The 21,923-nt window shown below is 42.1% G+C and overlaps 2 protein-coding genes across 2 annotated transcripts; both read right to left on the bottom strand.

Annotated features, from left to right (window-relative positions):
- Nucleotides 1–1,524: 1,524 nt before the first annotated feature.
- On the bottom strand, nt 1,525–7,470 carry LOC110222717 (small ribosomal subunit protein uS12). The gene is made up of 4 exons (XM_021007862.2): nt 7,361–7,470; nt 7,100–7,259; nt 2,207–2,327; nt 1,525–1,716 (listed from the first exon to the last, which is right to left on the bottom strand). Exons 1-4 carry the CDS (start codon nt 7,362–7,364, stop codon nt 1,570–1,572), a joined length of 432 nt encoding a protein of 143 aa, XP_020863521.1. The 5' UTR covers nt 7,365–7,470; the 3' UTR covers nt 1,525–1,569.
- A 3,263-nt stretch (nt 7,471–10,733) lies between these two features.
- Nucleotides 10,734–13,688, bottom strand: LOC110222708 (small ribosomal subunit protein uS12). The gene is made up of 4 exons (XM_021007860.2): nt 13,580–13,688; nt 12,134–12,293; nt 11,082–11,202; nt 10,734–10,927 (listed from the first exon to the last, which is right to left on the bottom strand). The coding sequence occupies exons 1-4, from the start codon at nt 13,581–13,583 to the stop codon at nt 10,781–10,783; spliced, it is 432 nt and encodes a 143-aa protein (XP_020863519.1). The 5' UTR covers nt 13,584–13,688; the 3' UTR covers nt 10,734–10,780.
- Between the last annotated feature and the right edge of the window lie 8,235 nt (nt 13,689–21,923).

The following is a 21,923-nucleotide window of genomic DNA, read 5'->3' as shown; positions in this document are numbered from 1 at the left end:
AATTTAGTGTGGCCAACTGTTTTAATTGTATGGAAGGTAAAATTCTTGGTGCCTTTGGTTTTGCTTTTGAGACTTATCGAGCACATGGACTGTGATTTCCCTAGTAAAGAGGACTAACTCTTTCTCCAAAAACAGATTGGCATTTGCTTTCACAACTTAGTTTTAGAATTACCTGGGGAAGTGAGAGATTACATAACTTGCCAAAGCCAATTTGTTAGAGGCAAGACATGAACCTGATAAATAGAAGTACACAATGATTTTACATATGTATACATATTTGTGTCTAATGGTAGCCATAGAGGGTGTGAGGAGGAAGAAGGAAAAAAAGTTACCTAACTTTATATTTAAAAGGCATAGCAAGTTGAACATAATAATTTTCAGTTTCATATGCTATCTTTTAAAAATTCTACATTATGAAAATGCTTGTTTTATTTCATAAATTAAAATATAATTATTAAAAGATCCTTGAGAAAGGGGGATATAGAATGAAGGTAGAATCAATAGGTTTTAGCAACAGATAGGATATGGGGGTTGGGGTGAGTTGATGATGACACCTAATTTTTGAATTGTGGTAACTAGGACGATGGTGGTACCTTCTGAGAAGTAAGAATAAGAGAATTTTGAGGGGAAAGATAATTTGATTTAAAATGTCTGTGAGATGTCCAGTAAGCTGTTGGAGATAAGACTGGAGGTCAGGAGAAAAGTTAGGGCTAGACAAACAGATCTGAGACTCTTAAACGCAGATAATGGAACCCATGGGATCTGATGATAGTATGGAAGAAGAGGGCCCAGGACAGTCTTAAGGAACACCCAGTTGGCAGGTCTGACCTGGATAAAGATCCAGCAAAGGAAACCCAAAAGCTGTCAAGAAGAAAATCAGGAGAGACTGTCATGAAAACCTAGAGGGTGATCAATAGTAAAAAAATGTTAAAGAGGAGGATTGAGAAAAGGTCATTAGATATGGTCATTAAGAGATCACTGCTAACTTTGGAGAGAGCAGTTTCAATAGAATGAAGACGTCAGAAGCTAAACTGAAGAGTGGAGAATGAGGAGAACCTGGGGGAGTCTCCAAGAGAAAAGGATGATCAAGTGTCAAATGTGACTGCCAGAGTTTACTCGGTAGGCGTTGTTAAGTTACTGCTGCTGGATGAGATGTTTATCATATATTTTAATATGCCCATTAGAGGTTTTTTAAGCTTTATGTAACACAGCTGTTTGGGTTGCGGTTGTGAAAACATAATATTTTTAATCAGCTTGGAAAACCACTTGTCTTCCTTTTTTAACCAACAAACCTAAAATCTCTACTCCGATGGTATTACAAAGAATATGTAAAAAATCATTGCCAGAAAGTCATCATCAGGATACAGCCTTTCTGTTAAGCCCAAATACCCCAAACCTTTGGGTCTCCAAGATTCTTAATGACCTGGGAATTAAATACACACACACACACACACACACACACACACACACACACACACACACACACTGAATGTTTCATTTAAAGAATAAGACTAAAGTACAGGATTCTCTGACACTCTTTAAATGAAAACATTTATTGTAAGAATCACTTTATGATCTTGGTCTCTCCTTCTTGCCTTTGTATAAAGCCAGAAGAGAAACATTGGCTACTTTTACAACTTTGAAGCGGACTCCAGGAATATCACCAACAGCATGGCCCTTTCGACCAAAGCCAGCCACTAACACTTCATCATTTTCCTGGAATAAAAAATAAGAAATTACCATATACAAGACCACATGTTTAAATTTGTATATTTACCAGATCACAAATGTTTTAACTCAGCTATATTAACAAATCAAAGAAATATTACCGTTTCTAAAAAAGTTTAATTTTTAGTCTGACGAAAAACAATCACAATTATTGAGATTTCCTATATACTTACTTTCAAATAAACACCAAAAATCAAATGGCTTATTTGGATATTTTTAAACCAGTTTGTTTTCCATCAATAGGTAGCAGACAGTATAAAAATGATTAGCAATTTTTATTAAATAAACATTAACACTTGTCCAGGGCAGACCATTACCTGTATGGTAGCGTTACTGATTTTGTCCATGAGTTACTCTTCTACAGAATTAATTTTTTTCCCCATGTTTACAAAGTCAAAATGCCATCCAGAAGAAAGTAAAAGGACCAGCTTCCCCAACAACTATCCAATAATTTCCTTTTTGTTTAAAAATAAATTACCTCAATAAAGTTCAAGCAACCATCATTTGGAACAAAGGCTGTGATTTTCTTGCCATTCTTGATCAGCTGGACTCTCACACACTTCCTGATGGCAGAATTGGGCTGCTTGGCTTCCACACCCCTGAAATTAAGTGTGTTAAAAAAAATTCATTAATTGGGAACTTTCATTCCACCTTCTTTAAGGAGCAGAGTAAAATCTCAATTAACCATACTTCTCAGAATGAGGTACTCTGGTAACTAAAAGGCTAACCTGAAAACCTGGTTCAACCTTTGTTGCTAAAAACCTAACATATTAGTGTACTTCTTAAGAAGAATGTAATTCACACTTATATAGTGCTTTATGGCTTACAGAATGCTTTCCTTCACACTGTAAACTAAGAAGTATTTCCATTATACAAAGAAACTGAGGCTGTGAAGATGAAGTGATTTATCAGAATTAGTTAGTAAATGGGGCAGCCAGAATTGAGAAACCTAGGACTTCTATTACCTAAACCCAGTGCTGTCCTTGATATATCCCACTGTTACAATGCAAGGTGAAAGTAAGCTGGGTGCTAATGGAAGAAATTACAGTACTTTAGTATTAGTATAAAACTGCAAACTGGACATAAAGTAGAAACAGAAGGCCCGGATAGGTCATACAGTCAAATGCTTTTAACAGTTGAGGAAACTGAGTCCCAAAGAAGTTAAATAATTTGTCAGAGAGGTGGAAGAGCTAGGATTCAAGCCCAGGCCCTCTAAATCCAAATCCAATACTCTTTCCACCCAAAGAGCAGAATTAAAAAAAAAAGTAACCTGAAGATATGGAGTATCAAATTACATCCCAGTAGTAAAAAGCTTATTCAATACCTGCTTGAAAAGACCCTGGTATTCTGTCATGTGTAGGATCACAATATTGAAAGTCTACACCCTGCTCTGCCACTACCTGAGGAACCTCAGGCAAGTTGCTCCAATCCTCTCTGAGTCTCAGTTTCCTCATCAGGAAAGTGAAGAGAATAAACTATGTGACAACCATGAAGGTCCTGAGCCAGGTGAAATTTTATGACTAGTGCAAGCATAAGAAAGCAGAAAATGATTCCTAAGCCTGGTACATGCGTAAGTGGCCATTTCTTGTTAGGTTTTCTTAAGTATTCACTTATTTTTACTCATTATTTTTCCAAAAGTCGCTCAATAAGTGATCCAAGTTGACATCTGGACATTTTTTCCCCTTGTTTCTGTCACAAAGCATCTCCTTACCACTGCCTTTAAGAAGCTTATGGTGTGGTGGGAGCAAAGGGGGGAGGGGAATATAAGGCAAAGACAAATATATAAAATCATGTAATACTAAGGGACAGAAAGAGCACTGTATCTGACATCAGAGACATGTGGGCTCTATCCTGACTCTATCACTTATTACCTCTGGACAAATCACAGAACCTCCCCTAGACCTGTTCCTTTGTATGTAAAATGTCTTCGTTGTACTACAGGATCTGTTAAGGGCCCTCTAAGCTCTAAATCACACTTGGTAAAATGCACTACAGGAAGTTAAAGGGCAAGATTCTGGGAAGTTTGGTGGGGTAGGAGAAGGAATGAATCACGGGACAAAGTTACACTAAATAGGACCGGATTAGACAAATAAAGAAGCAGGGAAAGGGCATAGCCAAAGGCACAGAGAAAGGAAAACAGCAGATTTCTTATGGGGCAAAATGGAAAGAGGTTGGCACTGCTGTGGAGAACCTTCAATGTCGCCTGCGGAATGAATTATCTTGTGATTGAGAAGCCTATGGAGGTTCTGAAGCAAAGGTTAGACATGGTTAGAGCTATACTTCTGAAGATTCCCTCTTTTGGTAGTGTCTAGGAGCAGGAGGACCAATTAGGAAAGAAGGCAGCGCAACTCAGGAGTTAGAAGATCTGATTCTGAATGCAGGTTCTGACACTTACTGATTGTGTGGCCACAGGCAGGCAAGTCACTGACCTCTGTGGGGTAAGGAGAGTGGCTAATGCAGGGGTGGTGGCATGAGAGGGCTGAAGGGCTGAGGGACTGGAGATCAGGGTGTCCGGGTCATCTTGACCTCTTTATGGATCAGGTCAGCTCTACACTGTCCCTTTCTCATGTGTCCCTTGCTCACTTATCCTTTCAAAGCTTGCCCTGCCAACCCTGAGCCTTGTACCATTTCAGCATCCACTACCTTCACTCCTACACACATGCCACTGAACAAAGAATTACAAAGCTTGACTAAGTCTACCACAAATTTCTGTTACACAATCTCAACTGGGCCCTCACTGTTCAGTTGTTTTAGTTGTGTCTGACTCTTCGTGACCCCATCTGGGTTTTCTTGGCAAAGATAATGAAATGGTTTGCCACTTCTTTCTCCAGCTCTTTTTACAGATGAGGAAATGGAGGCAAACAGGGTTAAATGGCTTGCTCTGGGTCACAGTGTCTGAGGCAGGATTTGAACTCAGGTTTTCCAGACTCTAGGCCCAGCACTCTATCTACTATACCACCCAGACAGATGCCAAGGGCCCTCACTGATACTAGGCAATCTTTTTACAAATCTCTAATTATGCCACTATATTACCCACCAGTAGCTTTCTAAAACCTTTCATTCCACTTCAAACCTCCCATTCCCCTTTCCCCTCACTCTCTCTGCTGATCACCTTGATTATTAATATTTCACTAAAAAAATGAGGCCATTCGCCAAGAACTCCCTCTTCTCCTTTCCTCATGGCACGTTCATCAGATGCCTTCCCCCACCTTCACCCCTGCCTCACATAAGAGTTGGCCCTTCTCCAAGTCAAGCCCCTCCACATGCACAAATGATGCCATTCCACTCCATCTTCTCTAAGAGACTTCCCTCTCTATCATCCACATAACTTCAATTTCCATTTAATGGCTGCTTCCCTGTTGCCTACAAACGTGCCTTGTCTCCCCACCACCAAAAAAATTAAAAACCTTAATTTGACCCGCCCACCCTTGCTAAGCTACTGTCCTCTATCTCTCCTCTTCTTGGCTAAAGTCCTTAAGAAAGCTGGTACCCCCACTGCCTTTCCTCTCACTCTCTTTTTCTCAAAACTGAACACTCTTTAGGGTCTGGCTTCCAACCTAACCATCCAAAGAAAACTGCTCTCTCCAAAGTTACTCAGGATCTGTTAATTGATAAATCTGATGGCTATTTCTCAATCTTCAGCCTTCCTGACCTCTTTGCAGCTTCTGACACTGCTGATCACCCTCTTTTCCTTGATACTCTCTTCTCCCCAGGTTTTTGAAACACCAAATCTCTCCTGCTTCTCCTCCTACTTGTGTGACCACTCCTTCACTGGTCCAGGTCGTGCCTCCTAACCACAGGTGTCCCACTGGGCTTGTCCTGGGTCCTCTTCTCTTCTCCTCCTATACTATTTCACTTGGCGATTTTATCAGCTCCCTTGGATTCAATTTTTGTCTCCATTCAGGCAAATTTCAGTCTACTTATATTGCTCTAATCTCTCTCCTGACCTCTCCTCTCATATCTCCAACTGCCTTTGGACGTCTTGAACTGGATCTCCTACAAAGAGTTTAAACTTAGCATGTCCAAAGCTGATCTCATTATCTTTTTCCCCAAATCCTCCCTTCTTCCCAACTTTCCTATTACTATTGAGGATACCAGCAATCCTTTCAGTTACCCTGGCTTGCAACCCAGGTATCATCCCTCAACTCCTCATTCTTTCTCACACCCCCATATGCAAGCTCTTGCTTGAGGCCTGTTGATTTTATCTTCTTAGCATCTCTTGTATATGTCCTTCTCTCCTGACACTCCTCCCACCCTGGTGCAGGCCCTCATCATCTTACAACCAGACCATTGCAATAGCCTCCTGGTTGGTCTGTAGGCCACAATCCTCACCTCATTCCAGTCCATCCTACACTCAGCTGTTAAAGTAATCTTCCTAGGCTGCACACACTCCCTCCCTTCAACAAACTCCAGTGGCTCCTTACTGCTTTGAGTATCAAATATAAAATCCTCTGTTTGGCATTCAAAGCCCTTCACAACCTGGCCCCTTCTTATCTTTCCAGCCTCCTTCCACCCCTCCCTGTACTCTAGGATCCAGTGACTCTGGGCCTCCTGTTGTTCCTCCAACAAGACTATCTTCCAGACTCCAGCATTTTCACCCATGCCTGGGGTGCTCTTCTCATCCCTGCCTCGTGGCTTCCTTCAAGTCCTGGCTAACATCCCACCTTCTACAGGAAGCCTTTTGCAATCCCTCTTAAGTATGGTGCCTTCCCTTTATTGTTTCTATATCTACATCTACCTATTTATCTCGTGTGTATGTAATTGCATGACTTCTCTCCAGACTGTAAGCACCTTGAGAGCAGGGGGTCTTTTGCCTTTCTTTGCATACTCAACACTTAGCCCAGTACCTGGCACGTGCGAGGCACTTCATAAATGTTTATTTACTGACTGGAACTAACACTAAGCCTCTGATGCCAAAGCCGGCACTTTCCATCTCTACACCTTTCACCTCACGCAGCCTGGCCCACCCTGGCTCGGACCCTTCTCACTGGTCTCACCCTAACCGTGTCACCTCCTGTTTCTCCGCTTCGTCCTCCATACGACGGCAAGGGGCAATCCTAAAGCAGCTCTCCCTCCCTCAATAAACTCCTGTGGCTCCCATGTTACCTGTTTGACATTTGGCGCCTTCCACGAGCCGCCTCAGTCTCACTGCACTATACACCCCCATGGCCGCTTCCGTCCCCCCCAAACCCGGCTTCGGGCCCCCCCTCACCTCCCAGCCCCGGCGCAGGGTCAGCCCCGCCCTCCCACGAGCCGATGACCCTCCGGCTGGGCTCAGACTCCTGGGGAAGGGGAGCTCCCTGAGGGCCGGGACAGCCGGTCCGGAGGCCGGCATACAGGAGGCGCCCCATAAATACGGAGCGGCACTCACACTTTCTCCAGGACGATGCCCTTGGCGTGCGAGGCGCCCCCGAAGGGGTTGGCCTTGAGCGCCGTGCCCAGGTGGGCCTTCTTGTACTGCTTGTCGTGCCACTTCTGGTCTCGCCGGTGGCTGCGCAGCTTCCGGGCCGTGCGGAGTCCGCGGCACTTGCCTGGGAAGAGTCACCGAGCGATAGAGGCCGGGGCCGGGACCCTCCCCCTCCCCCTCCTCTTCCCCCCTCTCCCCGCCCGGCTCCCGGCCCGCCACACTCACCCATCTCGCCTGTGTCCGCGATGCTCCCGGAGCCCAACAAGAATGAACTACGCACGCGCGAGTCTGGGAGCTAGCGCGAGCCGGGCCCAGAACCCCGGCCCTTTCCCCCGCCCCCTTCACCGCTAGGCTGCCCCGCGCAGCGCCTGAAACGCCAAAGCCATATAGTGAGATAAGCCGTATGGGAAGGACCAGGCAAATCCCCAGCGTGCCCCGCGCGCGAAAGGGAGGGGTTATCTCCAGTTAGGGAGACAAAAGACCCCGCAGGTGTTCCGCGTGGCCAGGCTCCTGCCCCGCCCCCTTTTTGTGATGCTTTTTTGGGGGATACTTCGTATCCCCATGAGCAATTTATGAGGACGGTTCATCGACAATACATTTTTATAGGTCTGTGACACCTAGGTGGCTCATTGGATAGAGTGCTGAGACTGAAGACAGGAAATGGGAGTTCAAATCCGGCCTCAGACACTAGCTGTGTGGCCCTGGGCAAGTCATTTAACGTTTCCCTTAAACCACTGCAGGAGATGTTAAACCACTAGTGTCTCTGCCAAAACCGCACGGACAGCATGGTCCACGGGGTCACAATGAGTTGGCCACGACAAAACAACAAAGACTAATATAATTTGTCTTCTGACAGTCTTTCAGTGAGCTACATTAATGGTAGCTATTATCCCCATTTTACAGATGGGGAAACTGAGGCTCACAGATGTTGAGATTTCTCCAGGTTTTCATAACTTAAAATCCAGTGCTCTTCCCACCACACCAACCTGCAGACGAGAAAGATCAAAGGATTGCCCCATTAAATTCATCTGAGATGTCCTAAATCAGTAGTGTCAAACCACTCAACAGCACATAAGGATCCCTGCAGGCACCATAGTGACTTAAAAAACCACACATTTATGTATTTCTTTTTTATTAATATATCAACACATTAAAACCAGGTTCAGGCTGTAACGAATGTGTTGCTACCTCTGTCCTAAAACACGACTGGTAGCTGGGTGTAGTGGACAGAGCCTGCCTGGGTGTCAGGAAGACCTCAGCTCAGGATGTGGAAAGGGAGTCCAAAAAATTAGATGGAAATCCCATCCCCAATGCTTGCTTCCTATATACGACTGCATCAGTCACCTGACCTATCTGAGGTGGCTGTTTCACCTGTAAAATGAGAGCGCTGGAGATGGCCAGAGGACCCTTACCGCTTTAAATGAGATCCTGACTGGCGGCCAGAGGCAGTCACAACCTGCCAACTCTAAGAATGTATCAATGGAAGACAAATGACCAATTTGAATTATCGAAGTCTGCACGTTAGAATTCCCCACAGGTAAAATCACAGGCTCAGATACCTGCAGAGAAACATCCAGAACCCCAGGGAGAGACCACCTTCAAATGGAGTTTGAGGACAGTGAAGAAACTTGCTTAAGGTCTCACAGGTATTAGGAAGCAGGGCTGGGAATAAAACTCAGGTCCTTCCAGTCCAAATCTAATTTTTTTTTCACATAATTAAGAGTGCTTTTTTTAAAAATACCAACACTATGCAGCTTTCACCTAAACATCACATTTGATCCTTGCAACACAGTGCAATTGCCTGGACAGGCTTTATCTTTTTTTTACAGGTGAGAAACCAAGATCAAAGGTTAAATTATTTCAAGCACATAATAAGGCAGCATGGTAGGAACTGATTTTCATAGTTCATTCATCAGGACCTGAGGTCATTTTACTCAATCCTACCATTTTACAGATGAGAAAATTGAGACTCCAAATAGTTAGCCTCATGTCCAAAAGTAGCAAAAAGTAGTTCACTGTACTAACTGCGCTGATTCCCAAACCTGAAGATACAGCACTATTTCCTTTCAGAATTAAATGCCACCTAAATTCCTGGCTTACTGCACATCTCCAAATCATAAATTGAATCCCAACTTTAGTTAAGCATCTGTTACGAATGAGCAGCACTGTAGTGGATAAAGAGCCAGGCTGAGTCAGTAAGACCCGAGTTTAAGTCCTGCTTCTGACAAAGTAGTTGTGTGATCACAGGCAGAAAACTTTTAAGCTCCAGTTGCCCATCTGCAGTAATGGAAGGAGCTTCTACAAATCACTGTAAATACTTATTCTCCTTCCCAATTCCTCACTAATTTCAATGACAGCTACTCAAGATAGAAAACCAAGACTTAAATCATTCCTTGATCAACAATCTAGAATGTTGAAACTGGAATCCATATCACTAGACTCTGGGCCTCTTAGCTTCAGGAAAGTATATTCAAGGGCTAAACATTGCTATATTTAGCTTCTTACTGACCTGACAGAACATTCCAGATCTAGGCATATTTGTTGCTACGTAAAGTGGCTTTCTCAGACGGAATTTATCAAATTCAACATTTGTGAATGCATGCCTATGTGTTTCAATGCTGTAGCACCTGCTGTACATCTTATAAGATTAAATTTACCTTAAATGGGGGCTAGTGATTTTCCCACTTATATCCCTACAACCTAGCCCACAGCATGGTGCTTAGTATTTTAGAAACCTTGGCATTCATTACAACAGAATGTAGTGGATTTAAAGAGCACTGGATTTGGAGGGCCAGAGTTCCTAGCTTTTCTGTGTGTGACACCTTGAGGAATTCACTAGGGCTTCTTGATGTCCCTAATTCTAAGATACAACCAAGTGATCTTCGCCTTCCTTTAACTCTCAATACATCTCACCATAGTCACAAACATTCAGTTTTCTATTTAGATTAACATTTTTATATCAGAAAATCAAAGTATTAAAACAAATGACAAAATTGGGACATACCTATCTCAGCTATATATAATAAAAGTGCTGGGCAGGTACCACATGGATAAAAAATATTGACATATATACACAGCAAGTTCACACCTTCTTCTGGCAAATTAGTTAACATACTGCATATCTGTTAACAAAAATGTTCATAATGCTGGTTGTAAAGCACTGTGATTTGGATTGCCATCCTGACTTGAAATTAAAATGTATTTCCCTTCAAAATAGCCCAGTAAATATTTTAAGTCTTAATTGATGTATTCTTCCCTAATGCTTGTGATAAAAGCAGATTAAAATGTCCAGTTTAAATATTTGAGATATCTCTTTAACATTTAAATTAATCAAATGTTTAAAAAAAGTTTGGCCTTGAGTCATATCATGTTGTATTCCCCAAGGAGAATATAATGTGTGCTTGAAGGCAGGAGCTATTTCAAACCTGTATTTGTATCCTGAGGATCCAGCACATAGTAGGTGCTTAATAAACATTTGCTGATTGTACACATCATTCCACTTCTAACAACTACTCAACAGCTTTGTTTAAAATTCAAAAAGTTCAAAGCAAGACAGGCATAACTCAGACATCTAAATAAGTAGAGAAAAACACACACATTTGTTACATGAACATTTTTTACTATGACAAAGAAATCATACAATTTTTATGATCTTGGTCTTTCCTTCTTGCCTTTGTACAAGGCCAGAAGAGAAACATTTGCAACTTTTACAACCTTGAACCGGACTCCAGGAATATCACCAACAGCATGACCTTTTCGACCAAATCCAGCAACCAAAACTTCATCATTTTCCTAAAAGAAAAACAAAATGTATCTCCTGCATAATTACAACAGACCCAAATATAATGACATTATGTTCTTTAGTTTTATTCCCTTTTAACCTGGGGGAAAATGCCAAATACAAATAATTACAATGGATTAAATTTAAATCACTAGAAATACCTACCTCAATAAAGTTCAAGCAGCCATCATTGGGAACAAAGGCAGTGATTTTTTTGCCGTTCTTAATCAGCTGGACTCTCACACACTTCCTGATAGCAGAATTGGGCTGCTTTGCTTCCACACCACTACAACAAAATAAACCACAGAAACTGAGCCATTTATTTAATCCAAAGACATAACTTACTAGTTCAAACCAACATTTTATTAAATACTCTTGAAAACCAAATGCACAACAAAATTATCATGCAGTTTCACATTAGACAAATACATTTAAAAATTAATTGTTGCAATACAAGCTGGCTAGAATTCAACTACTTATGAAAACCTTTATTCTTTTCTGTGGAAAAAGTTAAGGTTTTTAAACTTAGCATTTAAGGCCCTTTATTAAATAGTATGTGAAGATACCACTGAGTTAAAAGAGCTAAAGACTGTTCAGATGCCAATATGCATCCCCTCTGAATCTGCTTTACCACTTGCGAAATTAAAAGCCCCCCAAAAATTCCCTGAAATTATATACTCCACTGTTGTTTACTTGTGACAGTGCTCAAAGATTATATGCATATACATCGTATTTCCCCAACTATCTAGGACGGTAAAGACAAAAAAATTCTTACCCATCAGATTGTCTTTTTTTTTTTTTTTAAGGCAGTTGGGGTTAAGTGACTTGCCCACGGTCACACAGCTAGTAAGTGTCAAGTGTTTGGTCTGAGGCCAAATTTGAACTCAGGTTCTCCTGACTCCAGGGCCACTGCACCACCTAGATTGTCTTTTGTATCCCAAATTTGGCACAATGCCTAGCACTTAGGTACTTAAGGTTGGTGATTTGTCCAAAGTCTCAGGCCAGTGTATTAGAGGACATTAAACCCAGATGTTCCAGATTCCAAAGCCACTATATGGGACTGTCTCTCAAACTTAATAATTTATGAATTATGATGACTTGATAACAGATGAAACATTACAGAACACCAGAATTATGCAATTAAGTTAACTTGTTGATTTACATGCAATTTATATAACACATTAAAATTGTACAGTAATACCCATCTTCCCACTTACACTTTTTCCAAGACAATCCCTTTTGCGTGAGATGCTCCTCCAAATGGGTTGGCCTTTAAGGCAGTGCCCAAATGAGCTTTCTTATATTGTTTGTCATGCCACTTTTGGTCTCTCCTGTGGCTTCGGAGCTTTCTAGCAGTACGAAGACCACGGCACTTACCTAAAAAAAGGACAATTGACATTTTAAATTTAAGCTAAAAAATATAGTATCTTTCAGCAAGTAACAATTCAAAATTTGAGGAACATAGCATGCTTTCTGTTAACACTTCACTGGATGTCTACGGACCTAAATTTCTAACACTGTCTGTACCATTAACCTGTTTTACATCTTTGATCTTAGTCAGGATTTCAGTTTTTTGCATGCGTAAAATGCAGGAGTTGGAATAGCTGACTTTAAGTTTTAGATTCCTTTTCCTATACCATTTATGTGTGGTCCTTAAGAACAGCAACTTTTGCTTTTTTCTTTGTATCACAGTGCCTGGCACACAGTGGACCCTTATTTCTTACAATTTCTCACAAAATTCATCTCCTGTATTCGTAGCCTGGCACTACATAGTTGAAATGTTCTTCTCCACTCAGTCTCTTGGTTTCCCTAGCTTCCTTTCAAGATTCAAGTTCAAATCCTACCTTCTAGTCTAAGTAAGTTTTCTTCCCAGTTCTACAGCTGCTAATGCTTTCCATTTATTTTGAATATGTTTTACGTTATTAAATATTTACAAAACACGCCATCAGTAGGACATACTCGAAGGAAAGTCAATTTTTTGCCTTTCTTTGTAACTAGTTACTTAGTACAGTTTCTTGTAATAAGTGCTTAGTGATTTCGGAATAATAAACATTTATTCGTTCATAGATTGATATAAATCTCAATCCAGTGCAGAAACTGTCAGTCTTCGCCCCCAGCACTTGGCAAGCCCCTGACAAATGCTTACATAAAATCCGAGGGAGGTGGTTGACTTTCGCCTTTCAGAAATAAATGCACAAGCAGTCAAGAGCCTTTTGGAGATTTATGAAAAAAGCACTAGCACCACCGGGTTAAAGAAATGCACGGTTTAAGCAAGCCGTGGCCCGGCCTGCCGGCTCATACACAACAAGCCGGGACCGGCTCCCGACCTGGGCCTGAACTGCACAGAAAGCCACGGTCTGCCCTAGCTGGAGCCCCGAAGTGACGAAAGCCACCGACGGAGCCGCGGCTAACACGACTTGCTCGTGGGAAACAAACTTTCGGGGCCCTCCGGTGCACCCCTTTTCCGGGAATCAGTCACGCCCTGACCCCACTCTCGTCTCGCGAAGGCCCCGGGCCCGAGGTAGCAGCGGGCGCCCGGCCCGGCCCCCGCCACGTGCCACGGACGCCGGCTCCTCTCCCCCCTGCCGCCCCCTTGCACCCCGGCGGCCCCGCCTCCACGTTCCCAGAGCCCCGGTCCCGTACGGCCCGGAGCCCCGACTCACCCATGCTGCCGCCGTCGGGGCCGAGAAGAAAGAGAGAAGGAAGGGAGGAAGTGCGCGCCCACAATCCCCTGCGGCCGCGAGCTCAGCCGAGGACCCTCCTCGGGGCTGTCCGCGCCGAGCCTGACAAGAAGTCACGTTGTAGCTATTTGGAAAGACACCCAGTTGATTTACTCTTGGGAGCTAGAATCTGAGTCTTTTTACGGAAAATAATAATAAAATTAATTCCTAAAGCGTAGAGAAGGAGGGAAACTACAACTCCACAACTCCCACAGGCAGCCGAGCGCGCCGTGAAGAGCTCACGCCGAGGGCGCATGCGCTCAGTGAAGGAGTTGCCAGTTTCTGAAGCCCAGCTGGAGCCGGGCGGAAGCGAGCACCACGTGGGTGCAAGGACTGCCGAGTAGGGAGGCACGTGGGGAGAGACAGTTGAAGGGGCACGGTCAGGTCTACTGTACGTGGGCAGTGCACGATGTGGTCGATACCATCATCCCTCCTCTGCTTCCTTCCCTTCAGACGACAAACATGCTTACCCATCTTTCAAAAACCTTCTCTTGACCCTGCTCTCCGTCAAGCTGTCCTGCTGTCCCCCACCCCTTGACTTCCTCTTCCCCCATTTCTGCCCTTCGCAGTCTGGCCTCTGGCCGCCCTCCCATGGGCTCCAGTGAAGCTGCTTCCTTACAGAGTGACCAGATGTGTTTTACAAGGATCCTCCTCCCTTGACTTTTCTGTCATACTGAACGCAGTGAACTTCTTACTGTTACCCCCATTCATTAGGCTTCCAGGTCTAGTTTCCTAGCTCCTCCTCTCCTCCCATAGGTATCCTCCAAAGGTTTGCCCTTGGCCCTGTTCCCTCCTCTCTCCGTCCTCCCCCTGGGTTACTTCATCCACTCCTGTGGATTTAATTATCACCTTTCTGTGGATGACTCTCAAATCCCTGTGTCCACACTGCATGCTCTCTCCCTGAGCTTCAGGCCTGTATTTTCAAATGTTCTATTACTAATAAACTACAACACACACGCCCCCTTTTCCTTTCTTAAGCACTCCGCAATTTTGGCTCATAGAAACGTAGTTTTCCCTGGAAGACATTTTATCTTAGGCCACCTCATCCAATGTTACTTGCTTCTCATGCCCTCAAACATCCAAAAGGAATATCAATGGCACCTCAAATTCAGGCCTCGATTTCTTCCTTTGTAAAAACAGGAGGGTTGTTCCTTGATTTCCTTTTTTTCTCTTAATCCTGCAGTGGTATGATCCTATGTCCAAAACTAATCTCATCTACCCTTCCCTTCACCCCCATAACTTGATATCTTTCTTAAATTCAATAATGTCAGATGCTGTAGAGAGGTCCAGAAGGAGAAGGGACTAAGCAAAAGCTATCAGATATTGAAACTGGGATCATCAATAACTTTGAAGAGAGAAGTTTTCGTTGAGTGATGATGTGGGAAGCCAGATTTCAAAGGGCTGAGAAGTAAAGGAGAACAGAGCAAGAGGAGACTGTAGGAGAAGGTAACTTTGTTTTTTGGTAAGAATCTTGTAAAAGTGAGGAGACATATAGTTGGAGGAAATAGGTAGGACCAAGTAAGGATTTTTAAGGATGCAGAATATATACCTGGGCATTTTTGAAGACATGAAGGAACCAGTAGATAGGGAGCAAATCAAGGTTAGAAAGCAAGGGGGAAATCTGTTGGAGAGATTGTATCAAACTTACCTCCTTCCTGATCTTCCAACTTCTGGGCCATCCCATCTCCAATTTGTCTTTTTTACTCCCCAACTTGCTTCTTTGGTCCCTATAATTCAGAGTTGTTAAGGTTAAAAGTCCACCTTTCACCTGATACTTTTCTCTATCTAGCTCAGCACTACCATTCTCCAGTCCCTCATTCTCCTTTGCTTTCCTCTTCCATTCTTGTGCCCTCTGGAATCCAAACTCTGTCATTAGGGAACTCCGGGCATCTTAGAACTCCTCCTATCTCACTCCTTTTGCCATCTTGTACTCGTAGAATCGTGGCTTTCCCTTGATAGTACCTTCTCTTTGACCACTCGCCAGTGCCAGTTGCTCTTTCTTTGATCCCCCATTACCTCTCCCTTCTAATACACATATGAGGAGGACTCAACATCTAAGTCTGTGGTTCCTTCTCATTGCCACTGCCAGAGAAATCCTCTGTTGCCTTTTCTCAGCAATGTTATCTTCTTTGAAACTTATTCCATTTACCTACATCACCCTGTTCAGAACCTGGTTACTTTATCTATTGTTCCCTCCCATCCCTGCCACCTTCTTTCTCTAGGGCTTCAGTACTTGGCTTCCTTACAATTCTCCTCTCTGTCCCAACACACTTTGAATGTGATGGCCCCTAGTTAACCAACCTCCTCATCTCTCCTGACTTTCACCTTCACTCCATTTCAGCTCCCAAAGGGGTGGTCACACCTCCTAGTCATACCACTATATCTTGTCCCCCCTAATAGAATGTAAATTCCTTGAGGGCAAGGACTATATGCATATCCCCAGCACATAGCACAGTGCCTGGCACACAGTAGGTACTTAATAGTTGTGTGTTGTTTGGTTGGTACCTTAGACTTCATCGTCACCCCAAACTAGAGCTAATCCATGACCATGAATTCTGAAATTTCCTTCTCTGATAATAGTCTTCTGTCCTTTACACTCCTTCACTCCTAAGGTGAATCCTGAATGAATGAATGAATAGAAGAATAGAAAATTAAAACTGGGAGGAATGTTAGAGGAGATTTTCTGGATTCCCAAGAGACATACTAGAAAAGTATTCTGTTGCTTTTTTATTCATTTGGAATTGGGATATTAATATCATGATGAGATTTTAAATTTGAGATCCTACTGGGTACTTTGACAGGCACACTGAATATGGAAGAAACTTTGCTTCTGACCTCAAGGATCTTACCTGATAAACTAGGATCATATAAAGGAGTTTTCTGTAATTGTGAAGCTCAGAAAATGTCTTTGTCAAAAAGCAAAGTATAGAGTAGATTGTTATTGTTGTTCAATTGTGTCAGACTCTTCATGAATCCCTTTGAGGTTTTCTTGGCAGAGATCCTGGGGTGATTTGCTGTTTCCTACTCCAACTCATTTTACAGATGAGGAAACTGAGGCAGACAGGGTTAAATGACTTGCCCAGGGTCATACAGCTAATAAATATTTGAGGCCAGATTTGAACTCATGAAAATAAGTCTTCCTGGACTCCCACCACTCTATCCCCTGTGCCACCTAATTGCCCACATGTTTATATATTGATATCAACATGCTTTCCTTCTCAAGGAGGGGGAAGGGATGATGAGAATTGGAAATCAAATTTTCTAAATGAATGCTAAATTTTTTTACATGTAACTGGGAAATATTTAATGAAATAAAAATATAAAATTTAAGGGTTTGCATTTAAAAAATAAAATTAGGCTCATAATGCCTACTTCATAGGCTTTTTATGAAACTCAAATGAGAGAATTTATGTGTAAAGCACTTCACAACCTTTAAAATTACACAGATTTCAGTTATTATTAGTGGTAATCTGTGACAAGGGATTTTCAATAAATGATCATGACTTCTGATAACAATATCTGATGAGTGATTCCACTAAACAAATTCAAGTCAATTAGACAAAATTGGATTAAGGGTCTATGGTACACAAGGGTCTGTATTAGTTGCTATGGACACAAAGATGAAAAACAACATGGTCCTTCCCTGTAACTAGTGTAGTAGAATGGGTTTGGGGAGGTAGAGGCTTCTCCCTTACTGGAGGGCATCAAGCAGAGGCCAATTGATCACTTGTTCAATTTATTTGCTGAGGAGATTCCCATTCAGGCCCCAGCTGGACTAGGTAGTCTGAGAATTTCACACCTAGCTGCACTACCTTGAGACTTCTCTGACTACTTTTCCACCATGCTCCACCTTCCCCAGCTTTTCATCTTGCTTTTGTATTTTGTCTTCCCCCATTAGATTGTAAGGTCCTTGAGGTCAGGCACTGTCTTTCTTTTTTTCTGCATTTGTATCCAGTATAGCATAGTCCCTGACCCATAGTATATGCTTAACAAATGTTTATTGACTTGACTATGGAGAACCCTGCCCATTCTGAAGATGGTCTATGTTTTCTTACTATCTCCAGCAAGGTAAACACTCAGTAAATATTTAATTGCCTGAGAAAAGTTCTTATGATGGGATCATTGACAGAAGGTTATTGAGACTCCCAGATGGAAATAGTGGACAAAAGGTTCACAAAGTAGGTAAGAAATATTTTTTCTCACCAGTAAACTAAATATGGGGGGGGCGAGGTGAGAAAGGGGGTAATAGTCACTAGGCTAACACTCAAATGGATCTGTGATTACTGTATAGTAATGTGGGTTCTTCCTACAGTGATATAGATGTATATGCCTCTATGCATATGCTGTGTTCTTCTTGAATGAAAGAATGATTGAATGTGTGAGTTCTTGAAAAAGAATTAAATGTTAATTATTGGACCGTTAAGTAGTACAGTGGATAGTGTGCTGAGCCTGGAGTCAGGAAGACTTATCTTCTTGAGTTCAAATCTTGCCTCAGACACTTACTAACTGTGTGACCTTGGGCAAGTCACTTAACCCTGTTTGCTTCAGTTCTTCACCTGTATAATGATCCTGAGAAGGAAACAGCAAACCACTCCAGGATCTTTGCCAAGAGAAGTCCATGAAGAATCTGACCCAAATGAAAGGACAGAACAGCAACAATAGCATATGCTATACACTGGGCTAAGTGCTGGAGATACCAATAGAAAAGTCAGATGATAGCTCATTTTTACTGGAGATAACACACACAGGAGGCTTTAGCTGTAAGTCAGATAGAAAGGTCCTGTGGTCCCTAGGATGCAGCAGTAAAACATGATGGTAAATCAAGTAGCATCCCCATGGTGATTGCTTCCTGGGATGGTGGCTGCTGATGCTGGGCATGACCAGTTGCCTAGGTGGAAGGGGGGGTCTACCACTACTACTAGGACCCTTGGGCTTTCATGTCTGCACTTGGTGGTGATGGTGGCAAGGAAGGTGAGCCTCTTCACAGTAATTACTCTCCTCAATGATTGCTCTGGGGCCTGAACTGGAAACAGGGCCATTTATCTCAGGAGGGGGAGGCACTACTATTACCATAGCTCTTGCATTTAAGGTCCTGGGCTATCTCTATAGAGATCTGAGGGGAGATAATGGTTGAAATGGTAGTGTTTTGACTTGTGTGGTACAACCTGCCTCCTGTCTCCCCCTCAGGATGCCTTGTTCCTTGAGCTAGGCTGGGTTGCCTCTTGTCCAAGTCAACTACAGGGAGTACACCCAACCTAGGGGGAATCTTCTTAACTTCCTCTGTATCTTAAGTGGATATCAGTGGAGCACAAGGCCTATCAATAATTCCTTCACTTTTACCCCATGCCCATCTTCATTTTTGCTCCTCTAGGGGGAAGTAAAGGGAAAGAGGGAACCAGGCTTACTATTAAGTGCTTACTATGTGCCAGGTTCTGTGCTATGTGATTTATAAACATCATCTCATTTGATCCTCATCTACCTGGGAGGTAGGTGCTATTATTAATCCTAGGATAACTGAAGCATACAGAGGTTAAGTGACTTATTGAGGATGACACAGTAAGTGTCTGAGGGTGGATTTGAAATCAGGTCTTCTGAGTCCAGGTCCATCATTCTACACCACCTAGGTGAATACAGCACTATACTCATGTATGGTGACTTAAGCAAAGAACTAATGAGATTGATCTAGCTGTGGCTGGTTATTAGACACAAGGTAGATGAGGAAGACTTATTATCACTTCTGTCACCAAAAAAAGACACATTTCTGACCCTAAGGAAACAGAAAGCCAAGATTTGTTTCCATAAATGAGAAGAGCTGATTCGAGGGAGCTCATCTGAACAAGAGTTGGGTGGTCTTCATTTCATATTAAGGAAAAAAGAAGATTTTGGAGAGAATGAACCAAATGATTTAATGACAGATATAATTTCCTATCATTTTATCTTTAAAAAAATGAGGCTGTGGTTACTATGGAAATGTGATGAGTTGAAATGGGGATAGTCTAGATGTGAATAAGGAAGCAGACTATACTTGAGACTAATGATTCCATTACATGTACATGAGTGGTAAATATTAAATGCTTAATTTCACCTGGTTAAATGATTAAAAAAATAATTTTTCTTCTACTGGTGATGTAGGAGTGCCCCTTGTCTGCTCATTCTGACTATTTCCTATTGCCCTTGCCTCTTATTTCTTTGCCAAGATGAGGAGGTTAGGAAGAAAGAGAAGTATGATTCTTGGTAAATTTCTCTGTTGCCGTATAATCTTAGTAGCATTCAGGGCTGTTCTGGTGTTTACTGTCATTATGTTTAAGCCTCTGTGTAGGGTCTTAGACAGTACAGCTGACAAAGCTGTTCTTTGATTCTCTTTGTGAGGTTATTGGAGAGGGGCTATAATTTTAACAAGCATATTAAGAGTTATTATGCAGATGATGCTAACCAGCTGTTCTCTTACTTGGCTGAGGACTGAACCAGAGAAAATGAGCTGACATTTCAGCAAGGGAAATTTTGGTTAGCAGAAAAGGAAAAAAATATCCTCGCTAAGGGGGTTGCCAAGTACCAGAATGGGATATTTATTAAGTTGTAGAAGCCTGTTCTCAGGAGAGCTTTAAGAATAGAATTGAAGAGATGACTGTCAGGAGATGTCAGGTTCGGATTTCTTTGGAGTTAGAAAGGGGTTCCTTTCAGAGCCTTAGGATTCCAAGGCACAAAAAAAATCAAGATTCACACTGACTTTTTTCCCCAAAGGTGTTGAACACAGATGTGAAAAAAAAATATGGATCAGTATATTTCTTCAATGTTTTGTGCACATTTTCTCTTCTTGGAAGTAAGAGAAGTCAACACCTGCTGTCTGAAGGATTTTAACATGAGAAATAGGGTTTTTTAATTTTAATTTTTTTTAGCATTTCTTTTGTGGTGGAAGAAATAAATAGCAGTCCTCTATCTGTTACGTATGACAACTACTTTATATATTGAGTATCTTTTCTAGAAAGATAACTATTAATCCCTTTTGGAAGAAGCCCTTGACATAAGCTATACATAGGGTTTATTTAAGAGATTTCCCCTGAAACTCTGGGGTGGAGATAATGATGCAGAGAGTATAAGAGATTGATTCTTTTCTCTTTGGAGGTAGGCTCCTCCAAGACTGAAACTGATCTGCATGAGTCACTGCTAGAGCCCTTTTGTGGGAAAGGGTCCCTTTAGGACATGTCATATCTTGGGGTATCATCTAGGATTTGAAAGACTGATTTCAATCAACCTAAGTACTTCATTCCTTTATAGGAGCCTCACATGTGTGAGGCTTATCTGAGTTGGATTTTTTTGGAAAAATTAGCCTTCTTATTCTATCATTGGGTGACTTCCAATCTCTCTTTAGAGTATTCTACTGTTTTGCAAGGTTACAGTGGAGAAATTTGGGGTTCCTATGTTTCAGGGCACCCTTCCCTGGAGAGATTTGTCTGGACTATCATTTGGATCTCCATCTTCATTGCCAGGGACCCAGGGATGGATAAATATATGGGTTGTGCTCATGTGTTAGAGCAGGGGTTGTTAGCTCAGAATCCATGGACCCATAGGAGGTCTGTGGATAGATTTTAGTGGGGTCCATGAACTTGGATGGAAAAAAAATTACATCTTTATTTCTAAGTAAAATTTAGCCTCTAAATCTCTAAGTGAAATTTAGTATTGCCTTCTATTATTTAAAACATTGTTGTAAGAAAGGTCTTATAGTCTTCAGACTGCCAAAGATGTCCATGACACAAAAAAATTTTAAGGGCCCTTGTGTTAGCAAGAACCCATGGGACGAGCTTTCTTCCAGATGGGTCAACCTCAAGTCCCTAATTTCTTTCAGAATAATACCATGTGTTCTCAAAGATCAGCTAGGAATAGACTTTCCCACTGAAAGAGAAAGTTCTTTTTTTTCTTTCCTTTACTGAAAAAAAATTCTTTTGCTAGTGTTGTTTCTTTAATGTTTATTTTTGTTCTTCCCTAATTATGTTGGTACTGGGGACAGGCCCTTAGAAATACAGGTGGCAACTTTGTATAATTTTTTTCTTGTTGAATTTGTTTAACTTTGTATGTGGGGGGTGATTGTAATCTCTAGGCCCACCAGCAGTAATAGGTTAAGGGCCCTCATAAAATACTGCTAAATTTGGATTTGTCTAAGGACTGAATGGATTATTGGGAATATTTGCATGACATTCAGTAGACCATTAAAAACTGTGCCCCATTGTTGCAGAGATTCATGACTCATCAGCAACACAGCCTTTGTTTCAGAGACAAAGATATGTGTGTG

The sequence above is a fragment of the Phascolarctos cinereus genome, unplaced genomic scaffold (genome assembly GCF_003287225.1).
Source record: "Phascolarctos cinereus isolate Bilbo 61053 unplaced genomic scaffold, phaCin_HiC Scaffold_4;HRSCAF=312, whole genome shotgun sequence".
NCBI lineage: Eukaryota > Metazoa > Chordata > Mammalia > Diprotodontia > Phascolarctidae > Phascolarctos > Phascolarctos cinereus.
The sequence above is the reverse complement of the archived record's forward strand: the minus strand, read 5'-3'. Positions and strand labels throughout refer to the sequence as shown.